Source organism: Pleurodeles waltl, chromosome 6, assembly GCF_031143425.1.
Source record: "Pleurodeles waltl isolate 20211129_DDA chromosome 6, aPleWal1.hap1.20221129, whole genome shotgun sequence".
Taxonomy (NCBI): Eukaryota; Metazoa; Chordata; class Amphibia; order Caudata; family Salamandridae; genus Pleurodeles; species Pleurodeles waltl.
The window spans coordinates 319,101,888-319,119,216 of NC_090445.1; the positions used below are offsets into that span (position 1 = coordinate 319,101,888).

At 46.2% G+C, this 17,329-nt stretch overlaps 1 protein-coding gene across 1 annotated transcript in view; it reads left to right on the forward strand.

Annotated features, from left to right (window-relative positions):
• The first annotated feature begins 213 nt into the window (after positions 1-213).
• The window catches only part of FITM1 (fat storage inducing transmembrane protein 1), a 43,864-nt gene continuing 26,748 nt past the window's right edge, over positions 214-17,329 (forward strand). Inside the window, exon 1 of the mRNA XM_069238130.1 lies at positions 214-702. Within this exon, the coding sequence (XP_069094231.1) occupies positions 512-702 (191 nt within the window). The 5' untranslated portion in view covers positions 214-511. The remainder of the gene's footprint in view (positions 703-17,329) is intronic.

Sequence of the window (17,329 nt, forward strand, 5' to 3'; positions counted from 1 at the left end):
ACAAGATCCACAATACACCGAGAAACGGTGCTGCAAGATTTCCTATAGAGGTTGGTTGCTCCCTGCATGCGCTGGCGGGCGGCTGAAGGACATGGGCACAGCTGAGGGGGGTGGGCAGGGGTCCCAGCTGTTCACTGCTGTCACCAGTCTGGGACCTGTCCGCCCCCGGGCTCTGTGACACAGGACAGGCTTCCCTCTCCCTGCAGTGCCGTCTTAGTCCCTCCCCCTGGGGTGCCCGTCTCGCCTGTCCTGCAAGGCCACCTCTGCTCGCCCTGTTACTCTTTCTCCCTGCAGTGCCAATTTCTCCCTCCCTCCAGGGCCCACCTCTCCCTCCTAGTTGGGCCGTCCCTGCTCCCTTTTGATTTACATCATTAGTCTGGGGCCCACTGGCTAGGGTGCACCTTGCCTTACGTCCCCTCGCATGTCCTGTGTCCCCAACCTCGCGACAGGAGCACTTGCCTGACCCAGGCTGTGGAACCCCCGCCCTCCCCCCAGCACCCCGTCGCTAGCCATGGGCCTCTTGTCTGTCCTACGCCTGCTGGTTGTTTTCTGGAGTGACCTGTGGTCCCGGGCCCTGGGGAGCTCCTGCGTGCGCCGCGGCTACCACCTGTGGATCGCCGCCGTGGTCATCTTCGGACCCCTACTGCAGTACTATGTCAACCCGCGCACCATCTTCGCCAACCACCGGAACTTCTTCAACATGTGAGTTCGGGGACGGGAGTGTAAGGGTGAGGGCGCTGGCGTGACAGGAATGCAGGCCAGAGACGAAGAACCCAGTAGTAAGGAAAATGGCCCTGGTGTTATTCCAGAGGAAAGAAAGGAGGGGCGGGGGTGGTACAGGAAAGGAACACCGGAGATCACCTTTCCAGGGCCGAGGACGTCAGGGTAAGGTCAAGGGGCATCTTTATTGGGAGCACTGGGTACAGAGAGGGGTCACTTCTCAGTTTCAGTGACAACAGGTCTCGTCTGTATCTGCCAGAATAACTCCGTATACTTACCTACAGTCCCCATCGTCCATGGGAACCCCGTCTCATATACTATATATAAGCTTCATAGGCCAAACGTCTACTGGATGCCCGACTTATACCGGGCTATATACGTCCCTTCCTCGCCATCTTCACTTTATGTAGCATCACAGTGTGAACAGGGCCGGCTTTAGCACTAGTGATGCCTTGTGCGACAGTCTTTTTCTGTCCCCACCACTCCCCCATGACCTCCTTTTCCGCGGATTTCTTCACTGCCACCATCCACCAGTTCCCCTGATCTCCCCGTAGCCTCTTTCGCAAGTGCATTTCATTTATGTTTTTTAGCGCTATTCATACCAGTGTAGGTGTCAGAGCACTTTACATCACACATAACCCATGCGTAGGCAATGGACCACGCGTGTGTAAGCCAGTCTATAGGGAATGTTGCATAAAACAATGAGGACTACAAGGTGTAGCAGCCATGTAATCCATAATAGTAGGCAGTATCTTTTCAGTGTTTGGTCTGAAGAAGCAGAAAACCTTGGATGCAAAACAAACCCCAGCGATTACAGAAGGCTTTACAAATGAGAATGGATCTCTATCCCAATCCCAGCAATAGTAACAATAATAATGAGCAATAGTAGGGCAATGAAAGACACGGAAACCAATAACGTTCTAACCTATACCATGCAGTTTGCATACATCTGTTTAACAGCTCACAGGTCAATGTGCTGTATTAGGATAGTAATTTATGAACTGCAAGTAAAAAAGGATCTCTGTGACAAAAACAGTAGCCCACGAAGCTATTCACATAAATGCAGTTTTGCGGTCTGCATGGTGTACCTTCTGTGCAGCAGGCGTATTAACCCGCTGCACTACTTTATGATGGCTCAAAACTGCCTCTCTCCAGCAGGAACGTTGATCACCAGCGTTATATTGACTTTTAATGTTGCCTGAAACTGCTGGACACACAAGAAACGCATCAATTTAAAAGCAACTTCTGCAAAGTTGTTTTCGATCACAGCACCCCGAACTCAGCGTCAACTGCAGCTGCACCGGTCGCACCGCTCTAAATCCGGCCCTGGGTGTAAAATGTAATAGTAATTTCGGGCTGAGATGCCAAATCCCTTTATTGAGAAGCCTAGAATGTAAAATACATTACTCGGGTTAATGCGCCTGTCAGCCCTGATGAGGAAACTAAATAGGCACACACTAGACCAGGCTTTTCCTACGAGTAGCTGGCGAGCTCCGGTGAGCTTCCTAGCCCTCTGCAAGTAGCTCTCATGCGAGCATCCCAGCCAGGGTAGGTCGGGCCTACATGGCAATCAGGCATGCCCAATTGGTTGATCGGAAAGGTCAGTGTGTGGGCCGTTTTTATGGCTGTTTGTGGGCCTGTGTTATGGTCTGCTGGGCCAGATTCCAGTGTTGAGTTCACCAATAATAAAACAAACATTACCGGCATCGTACTCAAATCTATGCAATCTTCCATACCTTGTTCCACACTTACACAGCTTGTCCTTACAAGTTCAAGACTGCCCCATTTTGATAACACAGGCCACTTTTTAGCTATCTAATTCACTAATGAGGGGCCACTTTTATTTTGGTGCCAGGGCCTATTTTTTGTCCGAGTCCAACAAGGTGCCCAGCATGCTAAATTAGAAGCTTTTGCTTGGTTGAAATAACTTATGGATACCAACAATAAAAAGCGTATGTTCGAGATGAAAATGTATGTAATTTCAGAATTCAAAAGATATATTTTGGAGAAAAATAATTAAATTGCCAAAATGTATTTAAAGGTGATATTTGAATATTAAATCATGTTGTGTTGAGGAAACTAAAATATTATTACCTTGGTACCAGGGGTACCGATTCTATGGCTATTACCCATGTGAAGGCATTCCAAATTGATAAAGCCTCTTTTACATTTCTGCTGGCAAACCTATCTGATGCACTGAGATGCTTATTGCTGGTAATCATGCATACAATGGCGACTAATGTAGTGTTGTCTGATGTGCTTCCCTTTACAATACTAACAATATTAGTAGAACAGCATAAGTATCTGTTAGTAAAGAAAAGGTTGCAGAACTCTGCTCTAGATGGACCATTGAGTCTTGCATTGTCGAAACACTGGAGATAAGGATGGGAATGTTGGGAGGTGTGAGATGGAGAGTTCATGGGCAGCAGGTGCTGTCAGGACTTCATGTTAATGAAGTATGCAACCACTCACAGGTCATCCATCATCAGCTTCCTTTTATTGGCGACTAACATGCAGTCACAGAGAGCGCTGTTGTCTGTATGCAGTCTTGGCGTTTTCCGGGAGGTGCCATGGAAACTATTGGAAGCACCTGTGTTGCGCTGTAGTGTGGCAGCTTCAAGGGTCCTGACTTCTCTAGTTTTCTGCAGTAAGCTGCAATGAGTTCCATTGGCTGCTCTAGTCGCCCGACTGTGTGCTATCTTCATTGCCTTTACCTCCCAATCGTATGTATCACATCATCAAGCCAAATCCGTCAGTTGAAGCGCTCACTTGTTGTGCACAGCATGATGCTATTGTGTGCCTACAGTCACATGCTAAATTACGCCATACGATGCAGTACCACACACTAGTTGGCCATTTTGTAACTTTGGGGTTGTTTGCATTCACTTCTACTTCTCTACAGAATATTGATTGCGTTAAGGGTAATGGTGTTGCTGCATCATTGGTGATAGGCATACCCGTTTGTCTCAATTTAATTATAAACGGTACAAGTGCATTACCAATATAGCATGTATTTATTCTACAAGTGTAAGCTATTAATCGTCCATTCAGTGGAATCTGGGTACATAGTTTCATTATATACTACTGCAGCAACTCACTCACATAAATTTCACTATTTGTTATACAAGCCTGAACAGAATGTACTGATTATATGTCAAGAAAAGGCTATCTAAACAAGCAATTCGTATAATATATTCTTAGAAAAATATGCAAGCAAAATGTGTAAAATATCATAAACTAACTTCTGGCAAATGTCTGGGGTTGCATATTTTAGGGGCGAAACCCTATTTTATGGTAATAGGAGTGGTAATAGGACGAGTGTTAAGATTGTACTGGAAGTCATAACAGCTTGTTTGTTTGACAGTAAGAAAAAACAAATGAAAATTTTGTCAGTTAGGGGTAGATTATTTACAACAATATGGGCCTGATTCTAACTTTGGAGGACGGTGTTAAAACGTCCCAAAAGTGGCGGATATACCACCTACCGTATTACGAGTTCCATAGGATTTAATGGACTCGTAATACGGTAGGTGGTATATCCGCCACTTTTGGGACGGTTTAACACCGTCCTCCAAAGTTAGAATCAGGCCCTATGTGTCGATTAAGGGAATAGAGCCTAAGGTAAGTATTTTTTTAAAGCAACAGAAGATGCACCTGCACCTGAAGGCAAAGATCAACTGATATAATTTATTAGGCCTTATTTAATATTTCGCCAAATTTGTAAATAATTTTGCCAACAAAACAGCTAGTTTATGTGGTTTTTTAAAACCAATTTTAAGTATATATGGAACAGCCTCACAGCCAGGACCTGGAAGGACTTCTCACAACACCTCAGGACCTCCCCTTCCTTCATGGACTTCCGAAGGAACCTCAAGACATGGCTCTTCCAGACAAAACAGCCATGATCTCCTCTCCACCCCCCTCAGGCCTGCCCTACTCAGCTCCTGGATACCTTCACGGGTAATTAGGTTTGCTCTACAAATCCATATAACATAACAAGTGACATAGTGTACGAGTCCAATAAATGGGAGATTAATTCTCCATGCTCATGGAAACCTTTTGAAACCAGTGATTTCTGCATCATTACTACCAGTTCATGGGCTAGGCAACGTGTTAATGCAAAAAAGGAGCAATGGGTGGAACGAAATTATAATCTTTACTTTGAGAGCTTACGTGGTACAGAATGATCTTATCTCACCATTGATAAAGAAGATTTGGTCTTGTGGTGGGGAGTTCAGTAGTTCAAGAGTTTTGAGTGAGGAAATTAATTTATGCAACAGACCAACCATAAACCAGGGGCAGATTTGTTTAGCACCAGCAGTGGTAGTAAAGCCCAATGATATTTTATTTGTGTTGCAACACTTCCTCTAGGTGCCTTAAATCTTCCCCATAGCCGTTGCTGAACAAAGCTATATCTGCAGCAAGCCAGGTCTTGTCTGTAAGCTTTCTATAAAATATCATTCACTAGCTTCAGAAACGTGGTTGAAGATTTTGAACCTAGAAAGCATGACATTCAAATGAGTCCTGTAAAATGCTGAAATTTACCCTCACCTTAGATGTCTCGTCAGACCGACCTGCTAATGTTGCCATGTCACCAGTGGCAGCTGGTAACATTTGAAAGTGGTGGGGCGTAAAAGTTCAGGATGAGTGCCTAGTGTTGAGCAGGGGTGCTAGACCGCCATAAGGGAAGTTCGTGACTGGGAGGGGTTCTCTCCCTGAGAACATTTTGAAAAAACAGTAGGCAAAAGGTGCATTTTTAAGCATGTTTGAGAAAGCAAGACATTTAATAAAGCAATTGTGAATGTTTAGTTATGACATCAATGAAGAGATTTTATATAGCGACACAGGTAGCTGCTTCTGCAGTATAACCACAGAGGGAAACAAACTAGCTGAGTGTGTCCCATAAGAGTTATCTTAAAAATCTTACAGAACCCTCAGGTGGCAGCCACCATGTAGCAAAAGGTGCCCCCAGGCTAACTGTATGGAATAGTATAAAAATGCCATTGCACAAACCAAATTAGCTGAATGTATCAAGTAAGACGTATCCTTTTTAAAAAGTTTGTGTTTATTAAGAATCAGCAAAAGTAAAATTGGAGTACATAAGATAACTTGCAAATGCTGGTAGAGCTAGAGTAATAAACAATGAATATAATAAATATCAATTAAATCATTAAATAGATATATGAATATAAATCAGAATACACTTAGGCTGGAAAATAATGAAATTAAATAATGATTAAGGGGAAGGGAAGATCTTACAATGATATCAATAAAGAGATAAAATTATATCAATTAAAACTGTAAACATTAAAATGAGATATGTATAATCTCTATATACGTGCAATTATAACATTTGATATATCAATGTAAAGGGTACATACAGAATAAAGCAAAAAGTTGCATTCAAGGTGGTTTTCTTACTTCAGATGATACAATAATAGCTTTACGAATAGGAGTGGAGATTAGGGAAAGATAGCTAGTTAGTGGAAGCCAAAATAAATCTCTCTTTATAGCTAGAGATACAGGGGAAACATAGTTAGTATCTAGTCTATGATGGAAACAAATGGCATTCCACCAGGACAGAAAAGTGAAATTGTGGGCTTGTTTCCAATTTGATGTTATTAAATTTAATGCAACAGCTAACAAATCTATCAATTTATATCTCGGGCACGGGTCCCTGGATTCCAGTAATGACTCGGGTAGGGTTGGGGGAGGGGGCAGATTCTAATAATGTTTCAGTGGGGAGTCCCTGGGTTCCAGTAGTAATAAGGTGGGGGTCCACAAAAGTCAAACGGTTGGGAACCACTGGCATATAACATAGTTAACCAAATAGGAGAAAAAAATCTAAAAATAAATCTTGATAATTTGTGAAGAAAGAAAAAAAAATCGCCATCTGACCCGTCAGGTACATTGCATATAGTGCCACTACCATTCATAATATTAATGTTTGACATACCACATTCTAGCGATGCCACTTGATAATGTCACCATTTTGGATAGGATAAAATAATTTGGGCAGAATGTATTACAACATTATGACTAAGACTGTAAGACTCTGTCTTTACTAATGTGTACTATTAACATTAAGGAACATTAATAGTATCAATCTTAGTAAGTTGGAAGAGCAAGGAAACATAATTAGAAAACAGGAATGCTTCTTTAATTATCGTTTATTATCAAAAAGAGAAGAATAAGTCTGGTACGGCTGCCATAATAACTGCAAAATTATATTCTTTTAATGTAAGCCATGGCAGCACCATCTTAAAAAAAGGGTCTTAAGTCCCAAAGGTACCTGTGCTGTGCGTGATGCAGCAAAATAGTATGACTACGGCCAAGCAATTCTATGTCAGGCCCGGAGGCATCAGATTATGCTTCTTTGCTGTTTATTATTGCAAAACTTCTTCTTTGCTGTTTATTATTGCAAAACGTACAGCAGCCAATCAAATCAAACTTTTTTAATAAACCACATTTCCCATAAATCTCAACATGATATCACATCTCTTGCACCAATCATGGCATGTCTGGTCGCATAAAGTGGCAGCGCCATTGTAACGTCCTCTTTCTTTGCTGCTACTTCAACAGTTAAGTGCCTGTATTGCTTATTTCTTAATTTTATGTGAATTTGTCTGCTCTGTGTTACACCAGTGAGTCCACGATGTTAATGTGGTTGCTCAACTTTGGTATCCGAAGGGGGTGCCGGGTGGTGTGGGGACACTGAGCACGTCAGCGTGAGGACCTTTCACGTCCTCTCTTGATCTCGCTGCCTGCGCACACATCAAACACGCAGCAGGATCCACGAACTGTATCTGGTATTGCAAGAAGTTTGCCTCAGTTCTGTAGGTGCAAGCTGGCTACCACAAAGATACTTCAACCTGCGGTTGAGCTTGAATCACCTCCCTCACGCCTTTAGCGTGGGCAAGAACAGGCTATTACAGGACGCTTCCTGAGGGGCTTCAGGAAATTTCTTCAAAGCTGTGTGTCCTATTCCATGTGCCTCCCTTTTCCAGCCACTTGGGCTAGACCCCCAATACCTTCGCAGTGTGCTGTGTACTTGGCCACAACCTGATCAGCCATGGCAGAACATAATGAGGCCGCCCTTCAACTCTTAACCTGCCATTCAAAAAAGTATTCTTTGTCTGTGCCTCCTAGTGAGCCAAACCCCCCATGATGTGCACATCACGACGGGACAGTGCCAGCTCAAAGCCCAATGACTGGCCCCACGCTGCTCCTCTGGTCACAGGTTTCAAATTTTGACCTCAGACCCCGCGTATTCTGCGCTAGAACCATCCACCAGCTGCCTTTCCACCCCATATTCGTCCCCCAGATGATGACATGGACGGCACACACGCCCTCCTCTAACGTTGACTTCTCCCAGCATCCCAAATGCCGACACTGGAGCCAGCACGACCAACTCACGACTGTCTCCCCATGTGTCCCATCTGACTCTGGCACTTTATTGAATATTAATCTTGACATTATCATCCACTCCCGCTCATCTGACTGAACTCCGCTCCCCACTGCCTCTGACTATTTCCATGACCAGCTCCAAAAGAGCTACAACAGGGAAGTCCGCAATAGACTCCACTCAAAGTTTTAGACCAGACACCCCTGACAAAGTAGCAGAGACCCCCGAACTTGACCCCAACCTGGACACTTTTCTGAAAAGATCCACTAAGGATTGCAAGAAAGGGATGGAAAGCCTGTCAAGACAAGGTGCTAAATCTGACTGGGCCATAATGCAAAATTCTTGACATGGCTGTAACCACCAAGGAGACAGATAAACCAATAGATCTTGACACTGTAGCAGGCTGGGCCCAGTGAGCACTATGCCTATTGGGTAACGCCAATTGTGTGTTGTCGGTGGAACGCCAAGTATGCATCGACCCAAAATTGACAGAACTCGCTACTGCTGAGGTAGGAGCTATGGCCAATAGGATGTTATTCGGGGACAAACTTGTCAAGGATTTCAGTGAATTCGTCCATACCATTACCGCACTTGACAAGGACCAGACATCTCTCCATAAAGTGTTCCACCAGTGCCTTTTTGCCAAGGCCTACCGTTACCAAGGGCGACCGTCCAGCCGAGCAAATACTCGCAGCCCCCAGTCCTTCAATTCAACCAGAGGCCTTGGCTTCTTGTCGCAATCCTGAGACACCTTCTACCGCACCAAAGCTTGAGGAGGGAGAGATTCCTTCCGCTCCCAGAGCAACTACAATGCTGGAGCAAATATCCAGTGTAGTGCTGGGCGGCAAGATCCAATATTTTCTCCCCAACTGAGCTTCTTTGAACGCCGGTTCATGGGTGCTGGAGACAGTGGCAGAGTACAAAATGGAGTTCTTCAGTGTTCCCCATCAACCCTTTCCAAACCAACCTATCCATTTTTCCAAACAAGATTGGTCCTTTATTCACAAAGAAATACACCAAATTCTGTTAAAAGATGCAATTTGCCCTTGCCAACTCATTCATGCAGGCTTTTGCAGCAATATTTTTGTGGTGACAAAAAGAGTCAGAGATTCTCGACTGGTGATCAATCTCAAAGAGTTCAAAAGGTGGATTCTTTCCAACCATTTCAAAATGGAGGGAATCCACCTCCTCAGGGACATTCTCAGAGAAAGGGACTGGATGATACGCCTCTACCTGAAGGACATGTATCTCTCCATTCCGATATTCCCCCATCACCCGAAATTTAGTTTGTGTGGGACAGTCAATGGTTCAGATTCAAAGTACTCCCCTTCGGCCTTTGTTCTTTCCCTTGGTGCTTTACCAAGGTCACGCTCCCAAAGGTTGAGAATCTTCACACCAGAGGTGTTTGTCTGATCATCTATCTAGATGACATCCTACTAATGGCCCAAGATGAGCAGAGTCTGCTACGCCATTTGGACTGAACAACGCAGCTCCTCCAGGACCTAGGCTTCCTGATCAACATAAGGTAATCTGTTCTTGTTCCCTTTCATCACATAGAATTCCTGAGGTTCCAAATCAACTCCTTCTGATCCCAACTATCCCTCCCCTTAGAAGTTACAAACAGTCCAAAACGAAATTTTCTTACCCTTCACAGGGACAGAGTGTCTTTGAGGGTCTGTTGGCTTCTTGGATTAAAGCCATTTTTCTGGCCCTTCTTACCTACAGGGCTCTTCAACCAGCTTTAAAAAGGAGTATCCTTCTCAGAACTGATCGCTCTAACTCCAGAGATCAGAACGAAGCTTCAGTGGTGGCTGGACCATATGGCTGCCTAGAACGGCAGAGCCATATTTGTCTCCCGGCTGGATGTCGTTTTAGGGTCAGATGCCAGCTGGTGGGGGTGCGGGGCCAAATGCAGCACCTGAGGTCGGTGGTCCATGGAAGAAGCCAATCTACAAATAAATTGCTTAGAAATCTTAGCTGGGTCCTTTGCATGCAAAACCCTAACTCTTCGCTCCAGTTGTAGTGTCCTGCTGAGAATGGACAACATGTTAGCGGTTCGCTACATAAACAAACTGGGAGGGATGAGATCCCGAGTCTTGGCAGAAACGGCAAAGACCTTCTGGCATTATGCCTCCAACATCGTATCTTGGTAACCACGTAGCACCTTCCGGGTCAGAGCAACATGGTAGCGGACTGGAACTCGAGGTGTCTCAGAGATTCCAGTGAATGGAAACTACATCCCACAGTTTTTCAGACCCCGCGCGACGATCGCTGGGGTCAATGTCACTTGCACATCTTTGCATCCAGTATGTCCAACCAACGGAGGTTTTTCTCTTCGAGACCAGACCTGATGACTCTGGATGCCTTTCTCCAACTTTAGAGGGCCTCCTGCATTATGCTTTTCCCCTTGCCTGATGATTCTCGTTGTGTCTCTCATCAACTTCCTAGTTGAAATGGCTTCCGATGGTTTAGGTTATGTTTTATGTAAACAGCTATCAATCTACTATTTCAGCAGGTCACTCTCTCATAGAGGGTAAGCCTATTGGCGAATATCCTTTGGTAAATTGAATCATGCTGAAAATCCATTTAGCAAATCCCCTCTTCCAAAATATTCATACTTCTATCAACATCAGTGTAGGAGCCTGGCCTGGTTTGTAGTGGGTACCTAAGATATACCAGGTCCAGTTATCCCTTATTAGTGAAATGTAGGCAGTGTCTAGAAGCCAGGCTCTCTAGGGGTAGTGTGGATGAGCTGCCAAGGCCTAACTAGGAGACATGCAAAGCTCATGCAATACCACTGTAGTCACACAGTACTCACACACATGAATGAAAATGCTCAGTGTTATAAAAATAAAGGTACTTTATTTTGGTGACATAAATGCCAAAAATACCATAGAGACTGTACTCCTTAGGAGGGAAGTAATACACAAATTATATACACTAGTATGCAGAAATAGGAACAAAAACAGTTAGAAAACAGTGCAATTAGTGAAAATCACAATAGTTAGAAATGAGCCTAGGGGGAACACAAACCATATACTAAGAAAGTGGAATGCGAAAGTCAGATTCCCACATAGGCAAGTCTAGTGTGTAGAGGGGCGCTGGGAGTATTAGAAAACACCAAAGAGCCCACCCACCCCAGAGCCCAGGAAAGCAGGAGTAAATCACAGTAACTTTCCTAGAACACACAAGAACACGAGAGAGAAGATTATGCAAGAACCAAAAGAGACTGCAAGACACCAACGATGGATTCCTGGACCCGAAGACCTGTGGAAGAAGGGGACCAAGTCCAAGAAGCACTGAAGAGTCCAGGGAGAACAGGAGCCCCTGCTAACCTGAATGAAGGTGCAAAAGAAGAACCACTGGTGAAGGACAGCAGTCAGTACTGCACCCAAGAAGACAGAGACGCGTTCCTGGTTGGTGCAGAAGATGTCCCACGCAGGATGGATGTTTGCAGTCTGGTTTGCGTCAATGGATTCCTCCAACAAGCCGTGGCACACGCAAAGCACACGGTTAGTGGAAAATTTTGCTGCCCGGGACCATGAGGGACCTTGTGGACTCTACCCCGGAGGGGGAGTCACAGGGGGCTCTCAGCAACTTAGAGAGCCCTCAGAAGACCAAGCAGCGCACACAGGAGTCCCACAGCACGGGAACAAAGAAGGTGCAAAAGGAGGCTCATGCAGCACTACACAAAGGGATCCCATGCTGCCGGAGAACCACTCAGGAAGCTCTGAGTTGCAGGAAGGAGTGCTGGGGGCCAGAGCTGTACAGTGCACAAAGAACTTTGTGGAAGGATGCCAACAAGCCTTGGCGATTGCAAAACACGCGGTGCACGGGGTATTGTCTTGCGTGGGGAGGCAAGCTCTTGCTTCCACCAAAGTTGGATGTCAGGGCCATCGGGACCACTTCAGTCCACCACCTGTGATGCTGGATCTTTGCACTTTGTCATGAAAAGGGACCCACGCTACCGGTCGTCTCTGCAGAGGAGTGCCTGTTGAAGCAGGGGAGTGACTCCTTCACTTCAAGGGAGATTCCATCATTCTTCGGGTACAGGCTGAAGACAAGCAGTCCTCGGAGGATGCACGACCTTGAAACAGTTGCATTTGCTGGCAGGAGCTGAAGACACAATGTTGCAGAAGACGTTTATGCTTCTTTGATGCAGTTTGTAGAGTTCCCGGAGGGTCCATTTTCAATGCCTTCGGTAAGAAGGTGAAGTAAAGGATGCAGAGGATTCCTGCTGGAGTCTTGCAATCCGAATCTGAAGAACCACCCAAGAGAGAGACCCTAAATAGCCCTGAAAGCGGGATTGGTCAGCTAAACAGGTAAGCACCTATCAGGGAAGGGCTCTGACTTCACCTGCTGGCACTGGCCACTCAGATGCTCCCAGAGTGCCCTGCCAACTAGGAATCCAAGATGGCAAAACACAAGGACCCTCTGGAGGAGCTCTGAGCACCACCCCTGGGGTGGTTATGGACAGGGGAAAACATACCCTGGGGAAAGGTCACTCCCCTTTCATTTGTCCAGTTTTGTGCCAGAGCAGGGACTGGGGGTCCCTGAACTGGTGTAGCCTGGATTATGCAAGGAGGGCACCATCTGTGCCCTTCAAAGCCTTTCCAGAGGCTTTGGGAGGCTACCCCTCCCACGCCTGCAACACCTATTTCCAAAGGGAGAGGGTGTAGCACCCCTCTACCAAAGGAAATCCTTTGTTCTGCCTTCCTGGGCTCGAGCTGCTTGAGCAATAGGAGGGCTGAAACCTGTCTGTGAGGTGGCAGCAGCTGGGGCTGCCTGGAAAACCTCAGAAGGCTGTAATGGCAGTACTGGGGGCCCTCAAAGGAGCCTCCAGAGTGCATGGAATCATACAACCAATGCTTACAAAAGCATTTGGGTATGATTCCAACATGTTTCATACCAAACATGCCCATTTTCAGAGTTACCATTGTGAAGCTGGACATAGGTCGTGACCTATGTCCAGTGCACGCGTAAAATGGCGTCCCCACATTCACGAAGTCCGGGAAAATGGTCCTAGAGGTCGTGGGGGCACCTCTGCTAGTGCAGGGGTTCCCTCACACATAGGTACTCTGCACCCTGCCTTTAGGGGTGGAAGGCCTGCCATAGGGGTGACTTATAAGTGATCTGGCGCAGTGTAAATGGCAGTGAAAGGTTGCATGCATCATTTCACACAGGCTGCAATGGCAGTCCTTTAGAAGCCTTCGCATGGGCTCCCTATGCGTGGCAAAAGAAATGCTGCAGCCCATAGGGACCACCTGGAACCCCAATGCCCTGGGTACCTAGGTACCATATACTAGGGACTTATAAGGGGGGACCAGTTGTAGGAGGCTAGCCTGGCTTATAGTGGGTACCTGATGGTACTTACACCTTGTGCCAGGTCCAGTTATCCTTTATTAGTAGATAAGTAGTGTTCTAGCAGCTTAGGCTGATAGAAGTAGCTATAGCAGAGCAGCTTAGGCTGAACTAGGAGACATGCAAAGCTCCCACCATACCTACTGTACCACTTATATCATATAGGTACTATATCATAAGAAAGACAATACTCCGAGTTACTAAAAATAAATGTACTTTATTTTAGGGACAATGTGCCAAAAATATCTCAGAGGATATACTCCCTTAGGAGGTAAGTAAAATACACAAAATATACACACAAACCAAAATCAGGTAAGTAAAACAGTCAGAAAGTAGTGCAAACACTGTAGAATACAATAGGCCTAGGGGAGGCACAAACCATATACTAAGAAAGTGGAATGCGAACCACGAATGGACCCCTAGTCTAGTTTAGTGTGTAGAGGGTCGCTAGGAGTGTAAGAAAACACTAAGGGTGTCCAAGATACCCCACCGCAAGACCCTGGAACGTAGGAGTAAAGTACTACTATTTCCCCAGAAACACAGTAAAGTCGCGATAGAGGATTTTGCAAAGACCACAACAGACTGCAAAGCACTGAAGATGGATTCCTGGACCTGAGGACCTGCAAAGTAAGGGGACCAAGTCCAAGAGTCGTGAAAGTGTCGGGTGGGGGGGGCAGGAACCCACTAAACCCCGGATGAAGGTGCAAAATGGCTGCCTTCCGATGGAAGAAGCTGATGATTCTGCACCAACGAAAGGTGCTAGGAACTTCTCCTTCGTGCAGAAGAATTCCCACGGAGTGCTGGAGGATGCAGAGTTGTTTCTTTGGCAAAAGACCACAAACAAGCCTTGCTAGCTGCAAGAGTCGCGGTTGAAGAAAAAGGGTGCTGCCCGGGCCCAGGAAGGACCAGGATGTCACCACATGGGAGAGGAGACAGAGGAGGCCCTCAGCAACATAGAGCCCACGCACAAGAAGGTAGCACCTGCAGAAGTACTTAAACACGGGTTCAAGAAGTCTGAACATGGCGGTCGTCTCAACACTGCAAAAGAGGGTCCCACGAAGCCGGAGATCAACTCAGGGAGCTGAGCATCAGGACAGAGTGCTGGGGACCTAGGCTTGGCTGTGCATGAAGAAGCTTGTGGAAATGTGCACAGAAGCCCTTGTAGCTGCAGTTCATGCAGTGCATAGGATTTCTGTCTGGAGAGGGGAGGCAAGGAATTACCTCCTCCAAATTTGGACAGTTGGACAACTGGACAGTCAGAGTCACCTGGGTCTACCACCTGTGCTCCAGGGGCCATGTTCGGCAGGATGAGAGGGGTCCCAGAGTACAGGTGACGCTGACGTTTGGTGCCTGCTGCAGCAGGGGGAAGATTCCATCAACACACAGGAGATTTCTTCGTGGCTTCCAGTGCAGGATGAAGGAAGGCAGCCCCCAAAGCATGCACCACCAGTTGAGAAAGCCAGCAGGATTAGGCGCTACAATGTCGCTGGTAGTCTTCATGCTATTTTGTTGCAGTTTTGCAGGCGTCCTGGAGCAGTCAGCGGTCGATCCTTGGCAGAAGTCGAAGAGAGAGGTGCAGAGGAACTCTGGTGAATTCTTGCAAGTTGTTATCTGAGGAAGAGCCCACTGGAGAGACCCTAAATAACCCTCAGAGGAGGATTGGCCACCTAGTCAGGTAAGCACCTATCAGGAGGGGTCTCTGACGTCACCTGCTGGCACTGGCCACTCAGAGGCCTCCAGAGTACCTCCACACTGGAGGAGCTCTGGGCACCACACCTGGGGTGGTGACGGACAGGGGAGTGGTCACTCCCCTTTCCTTTCTCCAGTTTCGCACCAGAGCAGGGATGGGGGGTTCCCTAAACCGGTGCAGACTACCTTATGCAAGGAGGGCATCATCTGTGCCCTTCAAAGCATTTCCAGAGGCTGGGAGAGGCTACCCCTCACCAGTCTTTGACACCTATTTCCAAAGGGAGAGGGTGTAATACCCTCTCTCAGAGGAAATTCTTTGTTCGGCCTTCCTGGGATTGGGCTGCCCAGACCCCAGGAGGGCAGAACCCTGTCTGTGGGGTGGCAGCAGCGGTAGATGCAGAGAAAACCCTACAGAGCTGGATTGGCAGTACCCGGGGTCCATGGTGGAGCCCCGGGGATGCATGGAATTAGCACCCCAATACCAGATTTGGCATGGGGGTACAATTCCATGATCTTAGACATGTTACATGGCCATATTCAGAGTTACCATTGTGAAGCTACTTATAGGTGTTGACCTATGTGTATTGCATGAGTGTAATGGTGTCCCTGCACTCACAAAGTCCGGGGAAATGGGCCTGAACTATGTGGGGGCACCTTTGCTAGTGCAAGGGTGCTCTCACACTTAGTAATTTTGCACCTAACCTTCAGCAAGTGAAGGTTAGACATAAAGGTGACTTATAAGTTACTTAATTGCAGTGAAAATGGCTGTGAAATAACGTGTGCGTTATTTCACTCAGGCTGCAGTGGCAGTCCTGTGTAAAGGTTTGTCTGAGCTCCCTGGCAAAAGCAATGCTGCAGCTCATAGGGATCCCCTGCAAACCCATTACCCTGGGTACCTAGGTACCATATGCTAGGGAATTATCAGGGTGTTCCAGTGTGGCAATTTAAATTGGTAAAAGGGATCACTAGCCTATCATGACAAATTTAAGGGCAGAGAGAGCATAAGGACTGAGGTTCTGATTAGCAGAGCCTCAGCGACACAGTTAGGCACTAGGTATACACATTAAGGCCACAAACTATGAGCACTGGGGTCCTGGCTAGCAGGATCCCAGTGAGACAGTAAAAACACCCTGACATATACTCACAAACAGGCAAAAAGTGGGGGTAACAATGCTAGAAAGAGGCTACCTTCTCACACAAGTATGCCAATTTTGGGTGAAATACTGGGTTACCAGTATGCAGTGACAACATTTAGAGGAGAGAGAACATAATCACTGGGGTCCTAGTTAGCAGGATCCCAGTGAACACAGTCAAACACACTGACATCAGGTAGAAAATGGGGGTAACATGCCAAAAAGAGGATACTTTCCTACAATCAGCCTCAAATTTATTCAGATATGGACAGGCAACTCAGACCTATCCAGAAAACAACTCTCAGCAAAGTTGACTATCCTTTTATGTTTGGTGTCATGCAGAGGGCGTCAGATGTTAAAGTCTTAGACATTTCGGGTAGAGTGTTCTCCCCAGAATGGGTATCCTTCTCCATAACAAGGAGGAATAAAACTCTCAAAGCAGATTACTTACCCTAATTTTCCAGCCAAGCATTGTACAATGTCTGAAAGAGTGCAAAGATCGTACCAGGGAGCTTCATCAATTGAATGGGGCCAGCTCTTGATTGCTCTCCAGAAACCCTTTCAATCAGTCTCTTCGACTACCTTAGCTCACTGGGTGAAATGGATTCTCTCCGAAGCAGGTATCAATACTTCTAAGTTTGGAATTTGTTCAATAAGAGGAGCCACGGCCTTGAAATCCTTCAGCTTAGGCTCTCATCTCCAAGCTATTATGAGAGCAGCAGTCCTTTTGCTGATTCTACTTTTAAAACCTTTTATTACAAACCAATCGTAGATGTTGCCTCAGCAGTGTTACAGCAGCTTTGAACAAACATAATCCAAAGCCTCAGGTCCTGACCTAGGATAAAGGAATTTCTAGCTAATGCATCAAGAATTTACATTTTTATTAAGGACATGGAAGTGAGGATTATGATACCTTTAATTGTTACATTATACATTTTTATTGCACTGTAAGGCTAAATGGTGTTAGTGATACCCTGCCCTTATGTAATGTTAGTGACCTTAAGTCTCTAGGCCAGTGGTT